Genomic DNA, 27,404 nt, shown 5'->3' with positions numbered 1-27,404 from the left:
GTGTCAGGGTTTCACTTAGTGACTGCTTCACTTAATGAGCAAGTTGCTGGTCCCAATTGTGGTCACCAAACAAGGACTGCCTGTACTCACACTGCAAAGTGGGATTCTATTCTGCTTGCCCAGTTGACATATACACCAGGACTATAACGATCCCTACACTGATTAGGCCCATACCAATAAAAGCCAGAAGTCTCATTTGCTTTATTGCAGAACTACACCTACTTCACCTGCTCAACACACCTAATTGAGACCCCTGCTGGTAGGCAAAGAGTGATCTTGTGATAGCAGTCTTATACTATGCCATCCTCCAAGTGGTGATCAATGATGAAAAGTAGATGTGATGACACTCTTTATATTTATTAAACACTCTGATATGAGATAGAATCAAATTGAACCAAACCAGTCCTTTTCAAAGGTTAAGTAAGTTACTGAAACTTTTCCAAGGCAAACAAATATTAAGCAGCACAAAAATCTTAGAATTATAAACTGCATGTAGGAAAGCAGTGAATTCAACATAACTACTTTTGAAGTAGCCATTTGTACACAAAAACTAATCCACTCTCACTTTCCAGTCTTTATGCCGTGAACTAAAGTCTGAACCCATACTTTATGAGTAAGACTATACAGCAGAATAACCAATTGTAACCTGTTAATAGTTTATTCAACCTATGAGTTTTATGTTACATTCTCAAGCATTTGAGGAGGGGCAAAGAGGCTGTAATAGTTTGCTTATATAGCATGCTATAGAATTTAAGATGCTTTAGGAAAGGCAAATATTTTTCAGTAACTCAACTACATGGCAATCAAGGCTTATATGTTTTAAGTTTGCACGGAATCAGCGTTGAACTGTGAAATGTCTTTGTATCAAAGCTGCAAAACAGACTATATAATAAGCAATCAGTGTTATATTAGAAGTCAGCCTCTTGCACACTGTGGTTAAAAATGTGAATTACATAATCTGAAGGCAATAGAAATAAACCTTCCAGACATGCTGGGAGCTATAATCCCAACATATCTAAAGGGCACCAAGTTGAAGAAGGCTACCTTAATAAGATTTTAGGTAAGACTGTCATGCTTGGCTAGAATTAAGCATTTTATTGCAAACTGAACAAAGGAGCCTTATCTTAATTACTGGCCCTGATTCTTCAAGTAATATTTCTTCACCCTGTAAAGTTGCTTTTACTTACACTGAATACATCCAAAGCACTTGGGTGGAATTTGTACCACACTGACAACTGAATTCGTCAAAATGTAATTTTTTAAAAGTTGAAACAAATCATGGCCAAACTTATTCCCCTTTCATAAAATGTACAGTCTACATTTATTTTACAGTGAGATTTCCAAAATTATGTCAAGAAAAGGCATTAGGATGCACAAAACTCTAAACAGTGCTGAAGATGGAGGTAGAAGTGGCAGAAGCACAAACTCATAGCACAGGACTAGAAAATACTGAGCTGTAGACCAGAATGGAGACAAAATTATGATGTAGAAAGGAGAAGGATAAAATCCATTATCGAACAAGAATTAGTGGCACAAGTCAGTGCTTCTCAAAACAGAACACACTGTAGCAATGACTTTATTAATTCTTTTTGGTCACCCAAAAATAGTGACCCTTGCAGCAAAAAATGTTTGTTAATATAGGTGGCAGCATGATAATCCTTTGGACAGCAAACATCCCACATAGAAAAGTCACTTCAACACAACCTCATGACAATTCCCACATCAAAACAGTACTTTATTTTGCAATTTTGCCTCTTTACTCCCACATAAAGATCTTTCAGCTGTCAAGTGTACAAGGCGAAGAAATGCTTCTCAGTTAGCAAGCTGGGTGCTTTGGTGAAGTCTTCACAATACACCTGTACATATATCAGCTGGGTTCCAAGCCCGTAATTGAAAGCTTGGTTCCCAGGACCTTGTGTAGCTCACTAAAGTCTACACTACTAGGTTAGCTTATTAATTCTGCATATTCCAGGGCTGATCAATGTGTCAACCTGAACACAGACCAAGTATTATAACTGAACATGGCAAAAGGCTCACTCTACTAACTTCACATCATTATTTGATGTCAAACAATGAGGCAAATCCCAACAAGTATATACAAAAACCACCTTTGCTTTTACAAAAGATTTTGTTTCCCATACTGATTAATTCAGGCAGCTAACTCATTGGTTTATGTAACTTTATTGAAGAAAATAAAATCAATTACTAGGAGAGCTATTAGTTGATCATTCATCCATTGACAACTTGCATCATTTATTCAGTGCTATATTAAACTGCTGTGGAAGATAGATTAACTAATAGCTCCAAGCATCCTAACAAAATTTAAATGAGAATTACAAAAATGTTCCGAGACCCTATTTTGGAATACAAGGGATGTTGGACTTCCAATCTCCATTCTCTGTAGAACAAGAACTGGTCATTCCTTTATTGACATGCATAAGATACATCACGTGTTCTGTTCTGTTGATGCTACAAGTTCTGTACCAATTCTCCAGCCATACCAGTTATGAGCACAAGTATGTCATGAAACCTCAGTCTCTAACACTGGAAGGTTTTAAAACAAGATGGATGATGCTACAGCAATGCTATTTCCTGTGATGTGAGCAAACTGAACATCCATCTCCCCTCCCTTTGGGTGATATCTTCAGTAGAACTGTTAGAGCAGTGAGGAATGATTTCAATCTCATAACCAAGTTAGAGTGAAGACATTGGCCACAACACACATGCTCCATTTAAAGAATTCTGAATCTTGGGCAATTGTTCTTGTATAACTACTTTACAAATTCTAAAAAGCAGTTATTGTCCAAAGCTGGAAGAGCTAAAGTCTTCTCAGATGAGCATGTGCATGAATGGATAGAGGTAAATTAAAAAAAAAAAAAAAGATGAGGTCTGATAGGGGAGCAGCCGGATAAGAAAATCAAAAAGGAACAGTAATTTAAAGTTTATTCCAGCTATAATGCAGGTTATTCTGACTTAAGGTAGCATCACATGGCATACTTCTGAGTCCATTCCCGAGATATTCTGTTGTACCTGGAAAAGGAAAAAATGTTAAGCCAAGATAGACAGACAGATAGGTAGATAGATAGATCTTTATCAGCAAAACCAGAATCAACAATAAAAATGTAACCTATTACAAAGTTCTTTGCAGTGACTCATAAAAATGCTCATTTATGCTAACTTTACAAAATATTCAATGTATTCCAATGACACTTAGAAATATTTAGTTTCTGAAACAGAAATCGTATTCAGAGTCAACAACAGGAACACCCAAAATCATTTTGAAAGTCGTTACCAACACAGAAAATCTACTTAGCTTTCTTAATGCTACATAATGTTCTTACTCAGAATTTCAGAATAAATTAAATTGAGCAATCTAATTCCAAACAGCAACACAGTTTTATGTAAAAAAATTAGAATTCTTGATATGCAGTATCACTATATTTTCCTATGATCCAAAGCAATCCTACTAGCATGTTAGAAAGAACTGGCATCAACTCCAGTATTCACTTGGTCCTTTGAATAGCTATAATAAGAGTGTGAACCACCCCCACCTCAGCCTACTAGTATTTTTGGCAATATTCTACAAGTTTTGCAGTGGATTCTGGGCAAAGCACACTTGCCAATTTTGATCTAGCATATAAAAGTACACATTATTGCATATTAGAAATCACATTGTAATATGCAAGTATAAGTGGATATTCTTGCTAGTAAAACTCCACACAAACATCAAACAAACCCTTAAATACTAAATACAGCCAGCCTCTCGCATAAGCAGGGATTGTGAGAGAACTGTGCAGAACTCCACTGAAATTGAGTCAGTGCTATATTTACATGCTCAGTTATTATGTTAGTGTCTACCTATGCATGCCTATAGGCTTTTGTACTTCTGAATTTAATCTGCTAAATAATTTAAATTATGATTAGAGCCCCTTTTGCACTGAACAGGACACAAAATACTTACCAGATAAGTGTACCAGAACCAAGGAAGATCTATAAAACTTTCTTATATTTGACTATACTCATCTAGTCATGCAGATAGGCTTCTCACGCTGAATACAAATCAAGCAGTTAAAACTTTGTATTTCAGTGACTTGAACAATCTTTTGTTAGTTAATCCAGTGCCTTAAAGCATGCTGCACTCAAGTGCTGAAGTCCCCACATCATTAATGCACCATGAAGTGCAGTCTTACCCTACAGCATAGCGTATTTCTCTGTCCACTCTCTTGCTAACCTATTGTACCTAATTAGATAAGTATATTTAGTAACACAGACAAGCCAATAGAGCCCTATTAAATTTATCTGGGCCGATTTAATTGCAAACACAAAGCAGAACTAATAGATAATTTTGATGCAACCAGTTACTTCAAAACAGAAGGCAATACTGAAATCATTAAAGTAGTGGATAACCTTCACTTTCTCCCCTCAAACTCAAAACTATTACCAGAGTGTTCTCATTGTTAAAATTGTCCGTAGCAATCTTAAGTCAACATTTTGTACAGTGTTAAATTCCTATTCTAGCATGCTACTGAAGCCTTCTAGATTTTTTTTTTTAAAAGTATTTTACCCAATTCAGTTTTTAACAGCAGCAACAACTCAACTGTTCTCTAGCTACATTTCACTACTGCATCAATTTTTCCAAAAACAAAGTTATACTTACTTGTCTCTGTCTGTTTTATAGATGCGCGCAATCTCTGGCACTAGGGGATCATCTGGATTTGGGTCACATAACAGTGAACAAATGGATAAGAGAACTGAAACAAATTAAAAAAAAGCATTTAGAAGAATTGTAAATAGTTCAAAGAACAAGTTAATTATTTACTTCTGCATGTGTAGGTAGAACAGTCCCACACATTGTACTGCAAAAAGGTGGTCTCTAGCTTAAAAAAAAGGTTAGCTGAAACGTTAATTTAAACTAGGGATCTTTATTCTTAGTCTGTTCAGCCACGCCCATATGTAACCCTGCACCATGCTGTCCCCTGTGAATATTCTGATAAACCAAAATATTTTCTGTTTGAAACCCATTTGGCTCACTGAATCTGCATGCCAAACCAAGATTAATCTTTTTCTTTGTCTTGGCTTTTTGGTGATGCTAAAGCCACCTGGGTCTAAAAAATAAATTTAAATGGTTTGCCTAGCAAGAAGTCACTCAGCTTCTCTTTAAAGATTGAGTCCTAACCCTTACATATCTGTTTGTTTTGTATACTGCATAATCAAGAGGGACTGGCAGTAGTTAACATCAATGAGAACATGGAACACTTATATGAAACTAATAATAACAATAATAATCTATAACCCACAACGATGGGGAAAAGAATGAAACTACAAAAGGCACAAGAGCCTCAAAATATGAGTGCACAATTCAAGCATCAATTGAGGCTAGCATACCTTGAGATTTATAAAGAAATATGTGATAAGAAAATATGAATTACTTTTTGTTTATATTGCTCTCTTCCTCCTAATATTTTTGGGAACTTTTTCTGAAAAACTGCTAATTCTCCTCCAAAGAAAAGTGAATAATGGCCTTACATCCAAGCAAATGCTTTACCTGGGTAATACTGTGAAGATTTGGGAGTGAGGTTTAGCTCACTAAGTTAATGAATGTGGGCAACTTATAGGATGAGTGGAGAGAAATCTGTGGGACCACTGCGTGCGTGGGAAAGGTACCAGTGGGTAGTTGCCTCAAAGCAACAGTCAAAGGTCATGCCAAAATGGAAAGGAAAGTAAGACAAATCCTAGTATATACAGTACTAGGGATATGCAAAATGTGTCAATCTGGGAAAGGAACAATTTGAAAAACTCCAAAACACATGATTTCCCTCTGGAGTATGCCAAACTCCTGTCAGACCATATTCCAGAGGCAGTTCAGAATAACTGAAACAAATTCTTCAACATAGAAGCAGGGTGAGTAATTCCATGGATGGTCCAAACCCAAAACATAGGTGTTTCATCCAGAACACTTTGAACCATTTCCAGTTTGGAACCTGCCCTCAGAATGGCATGGTCTGGGAGGAAACAAAAGATTCAGGAGTTCTCTAGAACATTCTGTTCCTAGAATGACAAATTTTGCATAATCTATACACATATAGCATACCCATTCAAGCTGCTTTTTGTTAACAAAATACAAAGCAAAGGCAGCAATAATATTAACTAGGATAGTTTCACCCAAATACACTTACCTTTAGAAATAGTTAAAGCAGGAGACCACTGTGACCTTAGAATGTCAAGACAAATGCTGCCATTACTGTTAATATTTGGATGATAAATTCGTGTTGTAAATGCAACCTAGAAAATTGAGATCAGTCTGTAATTAGCATACATATCCTTCTGTTCTGATTAAAAGTGCTGGCTCTTAATATTTAGAATACTACTTAACAAATATCAAGGGGAAAAGTGTCTGCTTGTTAAATTTCATATGTAAACTCAATTTTAGGTGTGCATAGCTTGAAATGTAACCTTTTATTCTACAAACAGAGTAGTTACAAGGTATGTAAATACAGTTCTTTGCAATCTCTAATTTTTTTCTAATATAAAATAAACACTCTGTCAGTTTCTTCAGAAATATTGAGGGTTAGTGTAAAATCTAGCATGTGCTATACCACATCACCTTTCCCTAGATATGGTAATTGAAACTGAATGTGTGGAGGGCTATTTAGTTCTGGGGAAAGTATAGTATCAAAATAAAAATGTTAAACTTTTATCATTTAGAAAAAATACATATTTTTTCAATCAACTCCCAGAGCAATTTTTACAATGTGTTATTATTCTCACAGTGGTAGGGAAAACTTGCAATGTGACAGACTTGTATGTGACAGATTCAAAGAATCTATAGAAGCATCAGTAGTCTAAGATACAGCAAAACTGGCTATTATTTTCAAAAATAACCACAATATATTGTATATGGCAGCACAAATATCCATATTTAGCTTTATAAAGTTTATCACCAATTTACATTATAATGGCCTGAAAGCATGTTCGGTAACTGCAGCTACAAACATAAAACAAGTATAATTTAAGGAATTCTGCAGTTATGTGAATGAAGTAGTAGTTCTGTAACCCAAAGGGTAAATCAGTATATAGATCTGAAGAAGGCATTTCTTTATGCCTCTTTAGCAAGCAAAAAATGCTATAGCAAAGCTCATAGACTATTACTTGCCTATTCATGCAGAGATTCAAAGTTATAAATGTTTCCTCCTATACTTACCTTAGGTGGCTTGAAAGGGTAGTCTGTAGGAAAATGAATTGTCAGAAAGAAAACACCGCCTTGATATGGACTGTCGTTCTGACAGAGAATAAAATTCAGAAGTCAAGTTAAAAATTTCTGTAGGAACTACAGTTTAGGATAAACACTGAAGAGCTATACTAGCTAACTAAAGGTAAAACTAGCTACAGAAAGATGACACGTACACTAGCACTTAAAAACAACATTAACATTCACAACATTAACAATGGGGTGCACGTAATGATACACTGATTTCAACATCTCCTTCTGCACAGGCAGTCCTGGAAATTTTCAAGAATATAGCTACATGTACTGACATAGCTAGAGAAGACAGCAATGACATTTATGGACTGCCTTTGCTGGCATCAATACTGTTTCCTGAATATTAAAGCCAGCAAATAGATCAGTTTCATCTGTTATATTACATTGATTTTTAGGCCATAAGAGTGTTTATTTTAGCATGGTGTGCAAACTTGCCCTAAGAAAGCAAGCGTGGCTTAAATAAAATGATATAATGCATTAAGCCCAAAAAGAAGCTATGGTACAGTTTATTGCAGGCACACTGTTTCATATATGAACTACCTTGGCAAAAGTGTTTTAAAAAAGTACGTTTATATTGGGTGAAATCTTAGGCAAAAGTTTTTCCATGAAAATCGCAAGTCGAAGGTCATGATATTAGCACCTTCTAAGGTATGCAGAATGGGGGGGAAAAAAAAGGAAAATTTAAATTAATTAGCCCAACAAAAAGGTGCCAAAAACTGTAAACTTCATATTACATAAAAGAACAAAAAATAATGTCTTTCTAGAATAACTTTTAAATAGCTGTATTTAGAATGAATGTTAATAAAACTGCAATACTTACAGGACCCATAATTGTAGCTTGCCAATGAAACACTGAATGAGAGAGTGGGAAGAGAAGAGAAAAAAGAAAAATTGTTATTTCAATGTGTCTTTCCCAAGAACAACATGCCATATTGGACCAGAAGGACCAGTATCTATCAGTAACTTACTGTCATCTCCAACAGGGCCTGCAGAACACTGAGCTGGTGGGTCACGAGCCAAGTCACTAAGTTCCTAAAACAAAAAACAATACCTTCAGAGAATGGCATATTTCTGTCCCTTGCCCCTCCAAAGCAGCAATCCAGACAAATGCTTTTGTACAGCAGCTATTAAAAAACATCAAACTTGATCTCACGCCAATAAATTAATTATATGTATAACAATGCAACTATAAATGTTGAAACCACTGTGGAATGGTTCAAACACTACAAGCATTTGACACCCATGAGTCAATGGAAGTCTGAAGATGGAAAGCTTGCTGAAACACTTTTGTACATCCAAGCCATGGTAAGTTCTCTAGCGCAACCATTCTAGATACAGCATAAAGAGAAACCGAAGCACTGCTACTACCAGTGCAGTTTTAGAATTGAGGGGCAAACCAATCTGCCACCTATTTTTACCTTGGGCACTTATTGGGAAGCTAGACTCTACACTACAGCTCAAAAGGAACTACACTTTAATCTGGAAAGCTTTCAAGCAATCTTAATGAAACCTAGAAGACTTCATATTTTTTTGCACAAAAGCTTTCCTTCTTGTTGGGGAGGGTGCACAGGAGGGGTGGTTCAGGTCGGGGAGGGTGTGTGGGTGCATGAGTGGCTGGTGCAGCATGAGTGCAGAGGGGCTGGGGGAGGATGACCAGGTGGGGGAGACTTACCCCAGTGACTTGAAATATTCCCTGCCAGCTTCCCCACTGACTTTCTGGGGAAGCTGGCAGGGAAGGTTGTAAATGGCAATCATGTCATCACAGAATGCTGCAAATGGTAAGTGTGAACTGGTTGCCAAGTGCCCAGATGGCAATCACGTGACAGTGGGGGTGCTGGGATGGCCAGAACTCTGAGGACCGATGGTAACAACCATTCATTCAGTGCTGTTGTAACTTTGAACAGTCGCTGAACAAATGGTCGTAGGTCGAGGACCACCTGTACAACCTTTAAAAAGGCAAGTAAAAGGCAACTCTGAATGGTGACTACAAATGGGCAAGAAATCAGTATAGTTGCACGTATCAAAATGCCACATTCCTAAAGCCAAGTCAGGTTAGCAATCTAGAGTTGATCTGAATGTATAGAGTGTACCAAACATCAGGCTTCATTGAGAAATCATATAAATTATATTAAATGTTCAAATTGGCTGCCATTTTGTTCTGATCTTTGAACATACCTAAGTACAGTAACATTTTCCCTAAAAAAATTAATAAAATTAATACAAGATTTTGTAATTGGCCTACGGGGACTGACTTTTGGTACACCCTATAAAAATACAGTGTGTGTGTGGACTTGTATAACATATAACCTAATCTCAAATCTACCAGAAGTATTCATGTTTGTACACACCATCAAGTATAGAAAACATTTCAAAGCCACTGAGGGAAGCAGAGCATCAGTATCGTCAGTTATTCATCTAACTTCCCCCATCTGGACTTGAAAAGAGGACATACTGTAAAACAAAGCATCAGCCTCCAGATTTAATTTTGCTTCAAATAATGTGTTGGGTTCCAAATGGATCCTATAGGCTTTTTAAGCAGCTGTTAACCAGTGCTTTTTTGACTGGAACTGTGCCTACTGGCCCTAAAAAGTAGCATAGTTGGGAGATCCTGCTAGAGTGATGCTCCGCAGAAATTATTTTGCAAGACTATCCATACAGTGTTCTAAAATTTTCTGGTTTGCTTTTTTTAAACACACACACACCACAACCAGGCTGACCATCATTACCCCCACAGACAAACTAACACTTCCATCTTTCCAAGTTCGAGTCAGCACTGACTATATTCAGCTAGTCATGATAACTGAAAGTAGGCACAGAGCTCAACATGTCGGCTACAGTGTATTTCAATATCTGTGTATTCAATACATCTCCCTCTTCCGGATGTTCACCTACATAACCCAAATCAACCAATAACTGTCAATTTTAAAAACTGCATAGAAACTCTGAACAAAAATGGTTTTAGATATGCTTTTAAAAACTGAAGAGAGATTTCATATCCCAAAGCTTCATTGCTAATCTGAACATTACACTTAGCAGAAAGCAGAGACCTAAAGTTTCCTTTCATTGAATCTAAAGCCTCTAATTAGGCAGATTTAACATCTTCAGCCCAAATTCACTTAATCCTCTCCCACCACCTGCTTTTTCATAACATCTTGATTAAGAGGTCTTAAAAGCCTACCCTAAATACTGTTCATTTCTGATAATCCTAATAAAAATGTTAATACTTGACCATGGAGTTCAGAATGTATATTAATCATATGGTCCTAAGAGGAAATGCTATTTTTTAACAGATATGAACAGATATTTATTCATTTACATGCTTATACAGTACTAAGATATAGGCTGAATTCCCAATGTGGGACGTGTTGGCATGTCTTTTGACTCATACCATGCTTTGACCCATTTATTTTAATTTAAAAGAACTGTTTTATTAAATAGAAAGCTGACTGCAAAGCTTCATCATGATCCTTATTTGGAAGCAGGTCCCTGTGTCCAATCAGCATTCATAGAAAATACTGTAGAAGCAAGCTCATCAGTTCAGAAGAAAGATAAAAGATGGAGAGGCAGGAAAACTATACAGATGCATCAACCTAAAGTCTTCCTTGAGTAATTGAGGAAATCAAAATAGGCTAAAATTTACAATTTATTCTCTATTGCAAGATACAAAGACGAATAACTGTTAAAAAGATGGTTTTCTGACTAAGGACTTCTAACAGTAGCTAAACTTGCTAGCTTTGGAAAGGCAAAGAACATGTAAGTTTACTAGAAATCTACATACAGTGCATTTGGAAAGTATTCAGACCCCCTTCACTTTTTTCAATTTTGTTATGTTGCAGCCTGATACTACAATCGTTCAAATTCATTTTTTCTCGTTAATCTATACTCAGTACTCCATAATGACAGAGTTAAAACAGAATTTTAGAAATGTTTGTAAATGTATGAAAAAGGAAAAACTGAAATATCACACTGGCATAAGTATTCAGACCCTTTGCAACAACACTTGAAATTTAGCTCAGGTGTCTCCCATTTCTCTTGATTGTTCCTGAGCTGTTTCTACACCTTGACTGGAGTCCACCTGTAATAAATTAAATTGATTGGACATGATTTGGAAAGGCACACCCCTCTCTATAGAAGGCCTCACAGTTGACAATGCATACTGTATCAGAGCAAAAGCCATGAGGTCAAAGGAACTGCCTGCAGAGCTCAGAGACAGGATTATTGCAAGGCACAGATCTGGGGAAGGCTACAAAAAAATTTCTGCTGCACTGAAGGTTCCCAAGAGCACAGTGGCCTCCATAATTCTCAAATGGAAGAAGTTTGGCACAACCAGGACTCTTCCAAGAGCTGGTCACCTGGCCAAACTGAGGAATCAGGGGAGAAGAGCCTTAGTAAGAGAGGTGACCAAGAACCCGATGGTCACTCTGACTGAGCTCCAGAGATCCTGTGTGGAGATGGGACAAAGTTCCAGAAGGACAACCATCACTGCAGCCCTCCACCGATCTGGGCTTTCTGGCAGAGTGGCTAGATGGAAGCCTCTCCTCAGTGCAAAACACATGAAAGCCCGCTTGGAGTTTGCAAAGGAGCACCTGAAGGACTCTCAGACTGTGAGGAACAAGATTCTCTGGTCTGATGAAACCAAGATTGAACTGTTTGGCCTCAATTCTAAATGTTATGCCTGGAGGAAACCAGGCACTGCTCATCACCTGCCCAATACTATCCCAACAGGGAAGCATGGTGGTGGCAGCATCATGCCACGGGGGTGTTTTTCAGCAGCAGGGACTGGGAGACTGCTCAGGGTTGAGGGAAAGCTGAATGGAGCAAAGTACAGAGATATCCTCAATGAAAACCTGTTCCACAGCACTCAGTACCTCAGACTGGGCCAAAGGTTCACCTTCCAACATGACAACAATCCTAAGCACACAGCCAAGACAACACAGGAATGGCTTAAGGATAACTCTGTGAATGTCCTAGAGTGGCCCAGCCAGAGCCCTGACTTGAACCCTATTGAACATCTCTGGAGAGACCTGAAAATGGCTATCCACCGATGGTCCCCATCCAACCTGTTTGAGCTTGAGAGGATCTGCAAAGAAGAATGGCAGAAAATCCCCCAAACCAGGTGCGCAAAGCTTGTCCTGTCATACCAAAGAAGACTCGAGGCTGTAACTGCTGCCAAAGGTGCTTCAACAAAGCACTGAGTAAAGGGTCTGAATACTTAAGTACATGTGATATTTCAGTTTTTTCTTTTTAACAAATTTACAGACATTTCTAAAATTCTGTTTTCACTTTGTCATTATGGGGTACTGAGTGTAGATTATTGAGAAAAAAAATGAATTGGAACGATTGTAGTATGAGGCTGCGACATAACAAAATTGAAAAAAGTGAAGGGGGTCTGAATACTTTCCGAATTGCACTATATATACTTTCTATAGCTGCAGGCTACTTCACTTCAGTCTAGAAGATACACATTATTTAAGATGGCACATGGCCTCCATTTATTAATACAACCCAAGATGCCTCCACAGGCAATTTGCCATAACATGGGAAAAAAAGGGGAATCAGGAACAATCAGTACGTGGATTCCAGTTACTGCATGAGTTTCCAAAACTGCCATTATCTTAGAAGTTGCCAAGAAGGTATGCCTAACCATATGCTTAGCTTGTACACTGTAGATGCGCATTTTCCTCTAGAGTTAAGTGCTGCAAGCTTTACTCACCAGCATTGCTTACCAATGAAAAATGAAGTGGGACACATAACTTTCTTCCCAGTGTATAAAATAGTTATAATCTTAGAAACATGCAATCATATTAAATATGTTCTGAAGAAACCTGTTGACATCATTCTCTACTTAATACTAAAAGTAAGGAATATACAAACATGTAACAGCCCATCTTAAAATTGAGTTTCTCAGTGATCAGTTAACTGCAATGCTTGCAAAAAGGAGATGGGATACATCCCCATTTCATACACTGTTTTCTTGCAACTGGTATTTGGAGAAATGATCCGCTCAACACAGAGGTAGCACTGATTCTTCAAGAAGGATCTTCAACAACTCTCCATGAAATTATCTAAACTCTTTTTAAAGCCATCATCTCTTCTTGCAGTAACAGAGTTCCACAGGTTAATTACATGCTGTATGAAGAAGTTTCCTTTTCATCAATTTCACTAGTTTTGAGAGAGGGAGAAAACTACTTTTCCTTAACCGTTTTCTCCATGCTGTGCAGAATTTATTCATGCTGATTATGTGCTCCTCAGTCATTCTTTCTTTCAGTTAGAGTCTGGGTTTTACTTTGAGGGAAAGCATGTGGGCCCTCTGATATTTTTGGTTGTCCTCTTTTGCATTTTTCCCTGCTCTATTATCTATTTTTTCAAATGTGACTACCAGAAGAGTGCACTATACAGATGCACTATAGGCAAACTGGCAGATTTCCCGTTTTCTAATGAACCTAGCATAGAATTTGTTTCTTTTACACTTACTGCACCCTGAGACTTATTCTATCCACCATGACCACAATAGCTCATACTGGGTCAGTTACAGACAACTCAGAACCACTGATGTATATACGAAGTTAGTGTATTTTGCCCCAATGTGCACTGTTTTACTAAACTGAACCGTATTTGTAATTTAGTTCACCAGATACCAAATCTAAAGATACTTACTGAGCTTTTCACAATCACTTTTGTTTTTCATCTAAATAAGTGGTACCACTTGCAAACATGGCTAGCTCACTGCTTGTCCCTAGTCAATTTATGAACACATTAAAAGAAGTTGGTCTGAACAGATTTTTGAAGGACTCTGCTGCTTACTTCCCTACAATGAGAAAATCATCATTTATTCCTACTCTTTGCTTTCTGCTTTATAACCAATTAACAACTGACAAAAAACAGGTACTCTAAACCTATGACTGCTAAATTGAATCAAGAACTGTTTTATGGGAATGTTGTCGAAGGCTTTTCAAAAATCCAAGTTCCTCTTGACAGCCTCAAAAAGCTCTAAGTTTCCAAGGCAGAATTTACCAATTTACCAATCAATGCTGCTTTTCCTTCAGCAAGGATGTCTTGCCTACTTAGATATTTTTTCTTTTACTAGCATTTCTACCAATTTGCATAAAACAGATGTTAAGCTGACAGGCCTTTAATTTCTTAGAAGTCTTTCAGGCTCCTTTTTAAATATGTGGTAAACCATCTTATGTCAATCCAGTCAGTAAATGAAAGTCTTGAGGGCCTGTATTCCTAATCTGCATTAGTATGTCAATTTATAAATATTTTTGTATCAACTATTCAGTTACACGAAGTTCAAAATTTAAATATACGCTAATTGCAATGTAAAGGATCTTTTTTTCTCCCAAAGTTAACTCAGGTTTTAATTTAGTACTTACTCATCCAAGGAAGAATAAAAACAGCTTTCAAACCTGCATCTCTTACAAGCATTATGCAGGGTGCAGACTTAAACTTATTTCTAATTTCCATCACCAGAAAAGTATCTAGAGCAGTCAACTTCTCCCTCCCAATAAATGGTGTGGATTCTCACATTTAACTGGATGTAGTATGGGATGATAGTGATGGAATGACACAAGATAGAAGATGGGTGCCAATCCCCAAGTTATAACATGAATCTTAAAAATCATTCAATAAACTACTCTTTTTACAGAGGCTCACAATATTGGTTGACAGTTGCTGACTGTGAACACTGCTGTAGGCAGACATGTCCGGGGCGAAGAAATGACAAAAGCTTAGGATCCTGTGGACAACTCTGATTGCAGGGATAGGAAACTGGGTGCCATCTAGTTGGTCAGGATTTCAACTCCCAGAATGTTTTACTTATAGTATGTATATACTACTTCTTGTAAACTATGTTGAAGCAGTTTAGGAAATATAAAAATAAAACAATAAGTTAAAATAAAATGGGTGGGAAAATTTGGTCTCTATCATTCACACAGGGAATGAAAAATGGGCTTACAATAGGTGCACCCTAAATATAGATAGCAATGTATCTGAAAAGGCCAGTCAGCAAGTGATTGCAAACCATAATTCATCACCACCCACAGTAATCTACAATGTATTATGGCCTCAACATATTTGCAACAAACAGTTCTTGAATCATAAGAACTGGTTATCATGGCCAAAGACATTCTAGATTTTTTTGCTACAATCTTCCAAATGCAAATAATTATGTGGTGTTCATATAGACTAGTACTTCATTCAGATCTTTGCAGGATACTAATTCCAACAGTGATTTCTGAAAGGCAAGAAAAAGAATCAGAGCAGAAGCTAAAACACTATAGCAGAGTTTGAAGTACTGTGTCTCAGATACCAGGACTGCACATTTTGAAAATGCTTTGGATCTCACGCAAGCACAACACCCTCTACTATTCATTAAAAGAGCCCAACCTTTTCAGGCTTCCTTACAAGCCTGCAAAAAGACATTGCTGCTTTAAAAGCCACCTTAACTTTAATGAGAAAGCTGGAAAAAGCGAGATTGGATCTTGCAGACTACTCACTGAAGCAAAGCATATTTCAACACTTGCACAGACCTATCAAAAAGTCTAATCCAAGTTACACATTTTTTGCAGAAAATTTTGACTATAGTGTTATTAGAAAGACTAGCACTTGGGAACAAAATTACCAGACAGTAAGCCAACTCAGACATCTGCTTAAGAAACATGGGCTCATGTTGTCTAATTCTACCCTTAACCTTTTGTAAACATTTGGGAATAAATAGTACTGACATTTCTAAGATGTCTGAGTATTCTTAAAGACTGTTAGGTTTTCAGTCTTTTCTTAGTAAGTTATTAAATAAATACACTGGAAGGATCTCCTGCCATTCTGGTTATCATGCACAGCAAAACAAAACAAGAACATAGTAACTCTTTCCCAAAGGCTAGGGCAATGAAAAGTCATTCTACATAATTCAATGAAGATTGTGAAAATGTTCTGCTGACAAGTGTTCACTCATTCTGAGTTTTCACTATCAGGGAATAATACTTGCCGATTGTGTTCCAGATCCTGCATCCTGATGGAGCAACACGAGTATTTTCTTTATGGAAGTGGCAACTATAAAATGTTAATAAATGGTTCTAAACTACTTCAATAATAAAGATAACAATCTTAAGCTATTTAGCAGTTCTTTCTCAACTGTCATTACAGGGATCAAGTATGATGACTTCCACTACTACATTATTAAGGAAAACTGGTGGTATAGTACATCACAGTATACTTCTGCACTTACTCTATGAATCTGCATTTTCAGCAACATAATCTTGAGTTAGGAAATAAGCAGTGGAAGGGGAAATGTGTTCAAGTTATGGCTAGACAGAAACAGACAACAACTAAACTAGCACTGACTGTCCTGCAAGACAAATCAGGAATAACTAGACTTGGATGAATCAGCATTACCTAAGCTTCCAAGTAGCAATTAAAATCGAGACGTGTGGAATGTATATGTATACATGTAATGAATTCTGATATTAGTAGCCTTGCTCTTGGAGAATTTCTTAACTGAAAATTCTGGAATACTAAGTCTGAGACTTTTATAAAATGAATCCGCTACTACTGAATGATGGTCTCTCTTATGTAAAATGTGTGGCACTAAGGAAAACACAAAACCACACTTTAAAGACAGGTCACAGCAAAAGTACTTGTGGAGACAATGCACTGTATTACTAAGTCGACTAGTAAACACAGTGCTCTTTTAGGTTGGCTTGTTATCACCACTGTAATGACTTAATAATTCATCATTATTACACACACACACACCTTTGTATAAATAGCTCAGGATGTGATTTTAGATTTCACAGGTGGCTTTGTCTGGAAACTAAGTATTACTAACTTTCAAAACCCCAATACTGGCATTATAGCTATATTCTAAAATACAGTAGTATGTTGTTTAAGAATAATAAGCTAGTAACTGCTGTTAAAATCAAGTTCTCAGCTAATTTATAGAACTGTCAACTATATGAATAACACCATTAAATCAAATTCACTAGGGGTTAAAAGACTGCTGTGTCAAAAGATTTACTTATCCCATTATTCTTAACAGACCCAAAGACTAGTTGACTCAATATTAATATATTCTATTTTGTACCAAAATGGTTCACAAACTACAGGGCAAACTGCCCATGGACTGAGGTGAACAAAAATCACAGAACATAATCTAGTAAGTTTCAGCATGAGGCACTTCTATTGCAACTAAAACTTACAAGTCTTGAATACTTCGTAGTCAAGAACATTCATTAATCCACATTGGTCTACTGTAGAATGTAAAATACAGTTTTGGAATTGTGAGGATATAACACAAAGCAGAATTTTAGGATATCAAATTAATTTAGGAAATTCTGCTCTGTTAATGGCCTTGTCTTATGTAACGAAGACACAAGACACATTTCACTGTCAAGACTTTACCAAAATTAATGCAGAATTAATTCAGACATTTTAGCTAAAAGGAATTTCTAAGAAACAGTATGTCCAACTTTTTAAAAAAAGAAACATGTCCATGTAAAGTATGTAAAATCTTATTAGTGATTAAAACTGTACAGTATTCTGGATTTGAAGGCAAAAAGGTACCTTGGAGTACACAAACCTAGTATCTGTCTAGAAGTGTTTTCACGTACAAACATCTTTTCCTAGAATTGAACAGGCTGCTTTAAGAACTTGCAGACAGAAGTTATATTCACATAGTCCAAAGTACCTTTTTACCTTTAAATCCAAAGTACTGCACAACCCTACTAATGACAGTACTTAAGAAACAAAAAAAAATTTAGTGGTCTTGCAAAGTTAAACAAAGCAAAACATGAAAATCTATACAAGCCAATTATTTGAAATTAGTGCCTATACAAAGCACCTTGAAACATTCCAGTCACGTCTTCTAATTCAGCAATGAAACTGAGGAATAAAACGTTTCATTTTACATATGCCATTCCGTTTCCAAGCTATTCTTTTGACTTTTGAAGAAATCACCACCACCCAACCATTGTGTATCGTCTTGTACTACAAGTAGTCCACACTTAACTACCTCAATTGGGACCAGCAACTCTGCCGCTAAGTGAAGCCGTCACTAAGTGGGAAATCACGTGACCAAGGCAGTGCTTTCCAGCTGGAATGAGACAAGAGTACTCAGTTTCACACCTTTGGCTTTTGTTTGCCTCCTAACTACTCCCATGCCCTTTCAAATGCTTGAGTGCCTGCTTATTGTCTTGTACATATCGAAATCAGTGTGATCAAACAGGCAGCCCAGGGCTGGGAGCCGCAGGCACGCTACACAAATAGCATACAGTACTCTCTTGAAATCTCTCCCTCTGCAGGGGGGGGGGAGAAGGAGAGAAGAATCAGGAGAGATTGCCTACAGAAATTTCTCTCCCCCCCAATAGAGAAGAGAGATTGGAGAGGAAGAGATTTCAAGAAAGTAGTGCAAATTGTGTAATGCACCTGCAGCTCCCAGCCCTGATTGCATTGCTTTCGATGTGTAGAAGAGCAAACAGCTTACTCTCTTGCAATCCATTTCTCTCCAATCTTTTTTCTCTGCAAAGGGAAAAAAAGAAAAAGCCACAGGTAAGGCACAGGACACATACTGACTATAATGGCAATCACGTGACTGAGGTGGGGTCATAAATGGGCAATAAAGTTATTTTTAGCACTAACTTCAGATGGTCGTTGAATGAATGACTGGTTAAGTGAGGGACTACCTGTAGTTTAAATAGGCACTTAAGATACAATGCCACCAAAGTTCATTAAAGTTGGACATTGACATTTTAGTAATGATCTTGGACATGTTCCATGATTTCTGCCAAGGCCCAGAAATATTGCTACTCCCAGAATTCTTTTAACCATCCAAAAGCATCACTGCAGCTAGTTTTAGGATAGAATTAATCCTTGCAATGTTGTACTCAAACAATACTCTAAATTGCTCCAGTACTGCAGAATGATATTAAGGCAGCCCAACACTTATTCCAAGAACATATGGGGGCAGATAAAAGATCCCCTTTTGAAAGCCAACTAAAATTTCTTGCTAATAAAGACAATTGAAACAGATATTGTACTCCACTTTCTCCAGAGAATTATTTTAGTGATATAAACTTAGTGTCTTCACGATATTTTGGATTATAGCTCTTCTCCAACACAACAGTGAGCAAGTAGGTAGCAGAAATTCATGCCTAATAACTGCAAGATAGAGATAAACATAATTTTTATTAAGATTCAAACATTTTACCACTGCCAACACAATCATTGTTTTTAAAGCGTCTCTGAGATAAATATTTAACTATTAAACATTTGGCATACAGGAATCATAGATCAATGCAAAAAACTATCTGCAACTCTCCAGCTACTTAAAAAAAAAAAAAAAAGCTATACCATCTTATAATGCAGAGGAGGACTGATATTTGCTAATTTGTCTGTAGAGATTTCTGAACATTAAAAAAAGTATTTGGGGAAAAAAATGCAGGCTATATTCTACTGTGATAAGTATCTTCATGCTAATGGAAAACTAAATATTCCAAATATAACAACTGCAAACTGATCTGATTCACTGTTATGTGTAAAGATGAATCTTTAAGATAACACTGGATATCAACATATGTTATCAAGAAAATTTCAAGGTGATCAGAAACTAGCATTGCAAACTTAGATGTTTATGACAAATCTATCTAGACGTTACTGTAAACAAAGAATAGGAAAGTAAAACTAGCACATAAAGCAAAACTGGCAGGTAAGCAAGCAGTAGAATGGTATGTAGAGCAGTCCAGAGTAATGAAATGGATAAATGCAAGTTTACTGGTGACACAGCCATTACCATTTATTTTACATATTTTATGCCACTGCAATCAAAACAGATTCTCAGCAGCTTACCTAGAACAAGTACAGATTAAAGCATCCAAGTTAGGAATAAAACAACTACAAAACAAAACATACAACATAAACTACAGATAAAAATAAAGATAGCAACACTTACACCAGAGGAAAGTTCTGTGAAACAATCTGGTCTTCAAGAGCTTCTGAAATACCAGCAAAAAGGGAACCACTCTTGTCTCCACAGGGAGCTGTTCCACAATGTTAGGAATGCTACAGTTTACTGACTGTAATGGCATTTACTTGAGAAACTTAAAACATTTCAATTTTCTTTCCCTCATCTAATCAATATTGTGAATAATGAATATAAAAGCAATGGACCTACTGATGTAATTACTATGAGATTCCTATCAAGGGGCGGGGGGGGGGGAGAAAAGTTCATTTAAGCATCCTATTAGGCTACAAATCTATGTTCCTTACTGCAGGACATAACTGTTATGATGGAACTCTAGTCAATACAAGTATCCTAATTTTGCTAGCAAGGGTTTTTGCACCAGATTAAGCAAGCAATATTATAACAATTAGATCTGTTCATACAAGATTTCATTAAGTCACAACTGGGTGGATCAATAACAGAATTTCTATCTGATAAAAATATAGTCTTCCTCACCCCCTAACAAATCATGAGAAATGGCCAAAGCCAGATTAACATAAGCAGCCTTAGAACATTTACAATGCAAGGGAAAAGGTAATATCTAAGGTAAATTGTTGAAGGTGAACCACTTGGCACTATGTTGTGTGCAACATAGCTAAAGGTGGTGTCAACACAAAGAAGCCAAATTCACAATTATTTTAAAGTTGATGTACACATCTATATAAATTAGGGAGGACAGAAACAGAGATTAAGCCACATGTCATCTATTTTTTTAAGGAGGCAATAGGTCTACCACTACATCATAGCTACAATCCTGTAAGGTTAGTTATCTAAGGATAGTAACTAACTCAAAATTAACCAATAAGATACATATTAAATGTATGAATTCCATGAATGGAAGCTTAAACCAGGAATTCTCCTGATTCTTTGTAATTTTTATTTCCTCCAAACAAATATTAACTGAAATTAAATTTAGATTTAAATTGATACACATTTTAAGTATCTTGGAACACAAACCAATACAATTATTAAAAGGTAGTTCTGTATAGGATTATTCAATATAATAAATATATTATAAATCCTATAAATATAGATTTTAAAATCTACAGTGAAAAAGATAAGACATTGTAAAAGACAGAAAGATACAATATACAATTTAGCTTAAAAGTGACATTTTATCAAGTATGAACACAGCTAGTTAGGTATCATGCTGTGCAGTGATCTGACCATTGGACTAGGAAAGACACAGATTCAACTCATTCTAAATTTTTACTGGACAACTTTATGCCACTCTCTAAGATCACCATGCAGGTTGCATGCTGATAAAATGTTGCCATGAGTTTATTTATTTTTCAAATTTATATATGCTGCCCATCTCACTATACATGTTTTTGGATCAAGAGAAAAAAAACTGAATCAAGAAAAAATTAGTAATATAAGGACTGGACTAGAACTGTCTAATTTATCAATTTACTGTTTAAAATAGAGTCAAAATTTTTATTTTATGACAACAATTATGCTTCAGGTGACATAGTTCATATCCTCATCTTATAGTTTGCCATATAAAAACATACAACACACTGTCAATGTTGTATACTGTCTTTGTACTGCTGTTTGTTACACTGACTGGTCATCGTCTGCAATAAACTATTCTTTCATCTAAACACTTCTGAATACATTTTGTTTATTGTACTGTATAACTGATAAACTTTCAAATATTTTCTTTCACAAAACCTCTAATTAGGTAAGCTAACCTGCTCAAGGTGAAATGTTAGCATCCGAAAAAAATCACATTATACTGACAGTTAAATTCTTAAACTGAGTTCAATAACATAAGCAAACCACTATAATCAATTATCAGGTATTGTCAGATTCATAAACAGACTGGTGGCAGGAACTACAACCACCATTCCATTGGTGCTGCCTTAACTAAAAATGCCTCTATACATGTTAAAATAAGCCAGAATGGCTAAAAGTCCATTCTTTGTTTTACATAATTCTTTGTGTATCAAATGTGCATATTAATGTACTTTCCTCAATCCTGTTTGGATACTTTTGCTATGAGAATAGCTAAAGAGACAGGAACCTTCATCTACATTTATTTGGCATCGTATCAATTCCAGACAACCAGTACTCAGAAGTAATACAAAAACTAATTATAGACTGCTTCGTTTAACCACACCCACTGGGATGGAGGACCAAGCAAGAATAATAAAGTAAGATATACCAGACGCTTCACAAAAAAGTATTCCTTGAACTAAGTATACCAAAACTATTAGTAAAGAATTCTCCTAGTGTAATTTGTATAGATGAAGATGAATACGTATATTTGTATTAGGAAGTAATTTTACAAATGTTCAGTCTGTGAGTTGGTATGCAGTCTCTAAAATGTGGCCAATGTAATAAGAGAAATAAAGTTGAGAATTATTACTTCAGGAACCTTAGGCAATCTGATGTCTCTGAATATTTTGAACTATAACTTCTGGACTATTGGTTATGTCTGGGATTTGTAGACTAAGATAACTTGAATGCACCTGGTCACCTATTATTTAAAGCAACAACTCTGATCCATAATTACTTGTTTACTAGATAAATGGTGTAGCTCTACCATATAGAGCTGGTGCAACATGCAAGTCAGTTATTTCCATTCACTTTTGACCAAATATGCAAGGTTATTTTAGGTTTTCATTAAGAGGTATTTGTAGTGGTTTTGAAGTGTATGAAAAAAACTGCAACAAAAGTATACAGAGAAGAGTGGCAAACAGGAGTATAAAAGATTCTTAGATAATATTTAAATAATGGCTATATGGTATGTAAACATATTAGTTGAAACTGAAATACTGTTATTGTTGTACAATAGTCTACTTATTTTAATGCTACTTAACCTGATTCACATTAATAAGGGTATGCAAAATGTTTTCTAATTCAAAATGTTTCAAACTTGAGAGAGTTGTTTCAAGTTTGGAATAATTTGTTCTGCCAGTGGTAGAATTGTTCTGACCATTCCAGAACTGTTCCAAGCTCAGAATTCTTCTAGAATGGTTGAAACAGGATTGGAACACTTCCAGAATGGTTGGAACAACTATTTTAAATTCAAAATATTTTGCACACCGCTAGCCTCTTACTCTGGCCGTAAGATCAATCTTGAGCTATTTCAAAAAGAAAAAAGAAAAAAGGATGCATTTCTCAGACAGTTTATATGACAAGGGTGTTATTAATAAAAATGCATTCATCACAGCCTGGTTAAACCAGGTAGAAGTGAGACATCAACTGAGAGTTCTAGAACATTTCAGATGTATGGATTTCAGTTAACACCAGTTAAAGTTACATTACCAAAGTCAATGCTATTACAGCAATAGGTGTCTAAACTCTAGCTACAGACCTTGGCTTTTACAACTAAATTCTTATCTATAGAATGTGAGCTTCAAAAGCTAAACCACTAGAAGTATACTTTAAATCACATCTGACTTTCAAAATAAGCTGAAATGCAATGCCAATAGCATGAGCACCTCTTTTGTCAGGACTCTGATTAACTTATCTTTCAATTCTTTAACATTTACATACATTAGGAAGAAACAAAACATTCAGGAGTCAAGCTGCTAAATGTTCTGCCTCTGTGTTGTTGGGAAAACTAATTAAAGCTTGGGTGACTCCCTTAAGAGTTGTTATTCTCTACTGCAGGGGAAACAAGTTTTAGAAGTAAGCTTTCCAGCATCTATTATTAAGATTTAATATTGAATGCAAACATTAGGAAAAAAAATGGCAAGTTAAGGACTGTACTTCTATCTAAAATATAATCTCAAAGGTGGTCCAACTATTAAAACTGCCCTAATGCTTTACATGTACTAACTATAAGCAGCTTTTATTGAGACAGAATATCTCTGAACGTGGAGATAGTTAAAAGCCGTAAGCAGACAATTAATATTTCCAAGACGTTAGCCGTTTATAAAACCTTCCACGCTGACCCTTAGTTTACAAGAACCGTCACCAGTGAAACTAGCTGAGTGACAAAGTTACCTAAACCGCACCCTCTGCCACGACAAGTGAGCCTTTAACTCAAAATAGGAACCAACTTCCTCACCACGACACTCACTTCACATTAAGCTCCTTACTCCACCCTCCTTCTAGATTGTGCAAGAACGACATTCTCTATGCATCACAGAGCCGCCACCACATACTTCCGCTCCTTGTCAGGAGCGGAGGCAAAAGGCGAGTATTCCGCATTTAACAAAAAAGGCCACTGAGACTGGAGGTATAACCGCGGCCAGGCCGATCGGCAGCTGCCATGGAGGTGGCCGAGAATGGAGACGTGCGTGCGTGTGTCAGTCATGTTATTGCTGAAAGCTAGGGCGAAAAAAAGAGAAAGAGATCCCGGGGAAGCGCCTGAACTGGCAAGCCCGCCGCCATCTTACAATGCGGGAAAGAAGTTCCCGGCCAGAGCACAGAAACCAACGACGGATGGGAGGCAGACGCCACACACACACACACACACACACACGCACGCACGCAGGGCGGTCCGGGTCACTTTTTAATTGCTCCTTCAACACACGACGGGGGCCCGGATCGTAAGCTACAATAGGAGGCTTTGTAATTTCAACGAGGGCAGATACGGCGGCTCTCGGCAGCCCGATCGCCTTCAAAATCGGCTCGGCCAAACGGACGCAGAGGAGCACGAAGACGCTCGGGACCCTCCGCGACCACCACTGACCCCCCAACGGTCCTGAGGCCTGTTCCACGGGCTTCCACCCCCACCCCACAGCCGGGCCGGACTGTGGGAAGCCAAGGAGCCGGGAATCCAACCTCCCGTCCCCTGTAACGCCACCGCCGGGCCCACCCGAGCCACCGGGCGCTGCTGCCCAACGCCCTGAGGAACGGAAGGCGGGAGCCTCCGCTCCCGGCTTATTCCTCCACACAGCATTTCAGCGACGCCGGCAGGGCGAAGCAGCTTCAGGGGCCCAACTCACCTTATTGATGCGTTTCAGCGCCATCCTTCCTTCTGCGCAGGGAGAGTGTCGCGGTGTGGTCGGTGGTGGTGGGTGGCCGCCGCGGCCGGGGGGGTCACTCGAACTGCGCCTCCTTCGCCTCCGCCTCGTCGGGCCTGTCTGCGCCGCCGCTGCCGCACTCCCTCCCTGCGGGTGGGGGATGGAGCCGCTCGCTCGCTGCCTGCGTTTTTCTCCTTCCTCCGGAAACAGCCGGGGGCGCCCGCCCGCACCGAACACCAGCCGCGACGTCAGCGGCGCCGCCTCCTTCGTTTGGTAGATGTCTTCGCCTGCTAGGTCCGACCCGGCCTCTCCGGCAAGGAGGAAACGAGGGGTCCACGGCTACCTGCTCCGGACGGGGACGGGAGAAGAGCGCGGTTAAACTCAGGCGCAGCCGCCGCCGCCGCCGGCGAGGCCAAGGAAAGGGCGGGGCTACATATAGGCCCCGCCTCCTCCGCCACCGCCCTCCCTCCTGGGGGCGGAGGCGGGCCTAGGACGCGCGCCCGCGTGAGGTCCCGCCCCTGAGGCGCTTCCGATTGGAGGAGGCCAGCAACGCTCAACTGCCGCCATAGGGAAGGAGACCGCGCGCGCATTCGGCGGAGCGAAAGGGGAGAAAGAAGAAATAAAAAGGGGCCAGAACATTCGCGCACGCGCGCCTCGTTAGACTTATTTTTTCTTCTTTAACTTCGGCATTAAACGAAAAAGGGGGAAGGCGCACAAGCGTCTTCGCTCAAGCTCTCGCGAGATAAACAGCGCTTATCCTCTGGTGGGGGAAAAAAAATGCCCGGCTTCGCTCATCACGAGGGACCGCGGATGCGCGCGTCGAAACGTGAGCACATGGACACGCATAACACTCCCCCCCAGGTCTTCTTCCCTCCCTTGTAGAGCTTCCGCTTTTCCTCCCCTGCCCCCTCCGCGAGAGCAGCGACGGCCTCCGCGAACACTTACAATCCGGCTGCCGTTGGAGTCAGGATGCGGCGCGTGCGCGCTTCCGGCCGCCTCCCGCAGCTTCGCCTTTCGGCCTCTCTTCTTCCTTTCGGGATTGCGTACTCTCCGAATGGCCGTCACAGCCGGATCTATTTGCCGGTCGGTCTGGCCCTGTATCCCTCCGCACAGCTGGACTGGGCTGGGGCCTGGGGGCGTCCTCGCTTCGTCGGACCCCCCGCAACTGGGATATTACGCACTGACGGTTACTCTTCCTCGGTATCTCCAGAGTGTTCACGAGCTGGTTGACTTGAGTAAATCCTCATGAAGTTAGAAGCCTGGAAGTGGCCAAGATTAAGGTGCCCTTTTTTAAGAACAGGAAACTTTTTTTTCCAACCCTGACCCGGGTTGAGGTATAAGCTCGGAAGTAAGTTCTTTTATTGAACTTCTGAAAAATCACATACAATATTGGGCTGCACATTTGAACCCTACAATAGATTACAGCCTGAAACAATAAATATATTGCATCATGCTATAATCCATAAACCATAATTACTTGGGTTCACACATGCTAAAAATCATTAACTTTGATTTACAAATCAGGTTGACTGGGTTCACAAAAACATGCTAAGCCACCAAGAAACAGTAAATAACAAACCTGTGTTTCTCTCTCTTCTCCCCCCCCCCCCCCCGGCAACCGTCTTCCATGTCTCCATTGCTTTTTTTCAGCTGGTCAGTTTTGGGATTCACATATGTTGTATTTATGCATTAACCATAGTTAACTTAGCCACAGGTTACTGAATTAAGATTTTCTAGGGTTGTATAGCGCATTGAAGCATAAATCTCTAGCCCAGGGTGTTTGGCTAAAATGGGATTGGCTAGTTTGTAGCTCACCAAAATGTAAAGGGAAAACAAAATATTGTATTCAATATCAGAAAATACATCACTGTTTGTCCAACATGAAGGATGGATTAAAATATGGGTACTAGATAAAGGAGTGGTCCCAATCCTAGTTTATTTCAGTTTCCTATATCTCTGCTTAAGACAGGACTAGAACTTGGATCTCCTGATGCCTTAATTACTATGCCAAACTCTCAATTTCTTTATTTTAAAGTATCTTTATACTGTCCAGATCAACACAGACCCTGGCAATTTACAAATACAAAAATAACATCTATTTAAAGCAATATATTTAGAATACAAATGGTTACCTGATCAGCCAAACGCCAACAGCATAATGCCAAAATGCCTGTTCAAAACAATACAATTCTGCCCTACTGAAGACTAAAAAAAAAAAAAAATGCCA

At 38.3% G+C, this 27,404-nt stretch overlaps 1 protein-coding gene across 3 annotated transcripts; it reads right to left on the bottom strand.

Moving 5' to 3' along the window:
- Positions 1-1,714: 1,714 nt before the first annotated feature.
- Positions 1,715-26,259, bottom strand: UBE2D3 (ubiquitin conjugating enzyme E2 D3). Of its 3 annotated transcripts, XM_088133020.1 has the most exons (9): positions 26,123-26,259; positions 25,160-25,520; positions 8,230-8,293; positions 8,082-8,113; positions 7,202-7,279; positions 6,177-6,282; positions 4,658-4,751; positions 4,191-4,240; positions 1,715-3,030 (listed from the first exon to the last, which is right to left on the bottom strand). In XM_088133020.1, exons 2-8 carry the CDS (start codon positions 25,181-25,183, stop codon positions 4,192-4,194), a joined length of 447 nt encoding a protein of 148 aa, XP_087989146.1. In that variant the 5' UTR covers positions 25,184-25,520; positions 26,123-26,259; the 3' UTR covers positions 1,715-3,030; position 4,191. The 3 variants fall into 3 exon arrangements, with proteins under 3 accessions (XP_087989146.1, XP_007429862.1, XP_007429863.1); XM_007429800.3 differs by lacking the exon at positions 26,123-26,259 and having other exon boundaries at positions 25,160-25,611; XM_007429801.4 differs by lacking the exons at positions 4,191-4,240; positions 26,123-26,259 and having other exon boundaries at positions 25,160-25,611.
- Between the last annotated feature and the right edge of the window lie 1,145 nt (positions 26,260-27,404).

The sequence above is a fragment of the Python bivittatus genome, unplaced genomic scaffold, assembly GCF_059951505.1.
Source record: "Python bivittatus isolate LINGU-HERP-01145 unplaced genomic scaffold, Pbiv_v1 ctg000070_np1212, whole genome shotgun sequence".
Classification (NCBI taxonomy): domain Eukaryota; kingdom Metazoa; phylum Chordata; class Lepidosauria; order Squamata; family Pythonidae; genus Python; species Python bivittatus.
This window is presented reverse-complemented; position numbering and strand designations above follow the sequence as displayed.

Excerpts from the sequence above, each read along its gene's own strand:
- UBE2D3 (XM_088133020.1), bottom strand. The coding sequence starts at position 25,183 with ATGGCGCTGAAACGCATCAATAAG. Across the intron at positions 8,294-25,159 it reads CGCTGAAACGCATCAATAAG|GAACTTAGTGACTTGGCTCG; the intron begins GTGAGTTGGGCC and ends TTTTTGTTTTAG. Across the intron at positions 6,283-7,201 it reads ACCCTTTCAAGCCACCTAAG|GTTGCATTTACAACACGAAT; the intron begins GTAAGTATAGGA and ends TCAATTTTCTAG.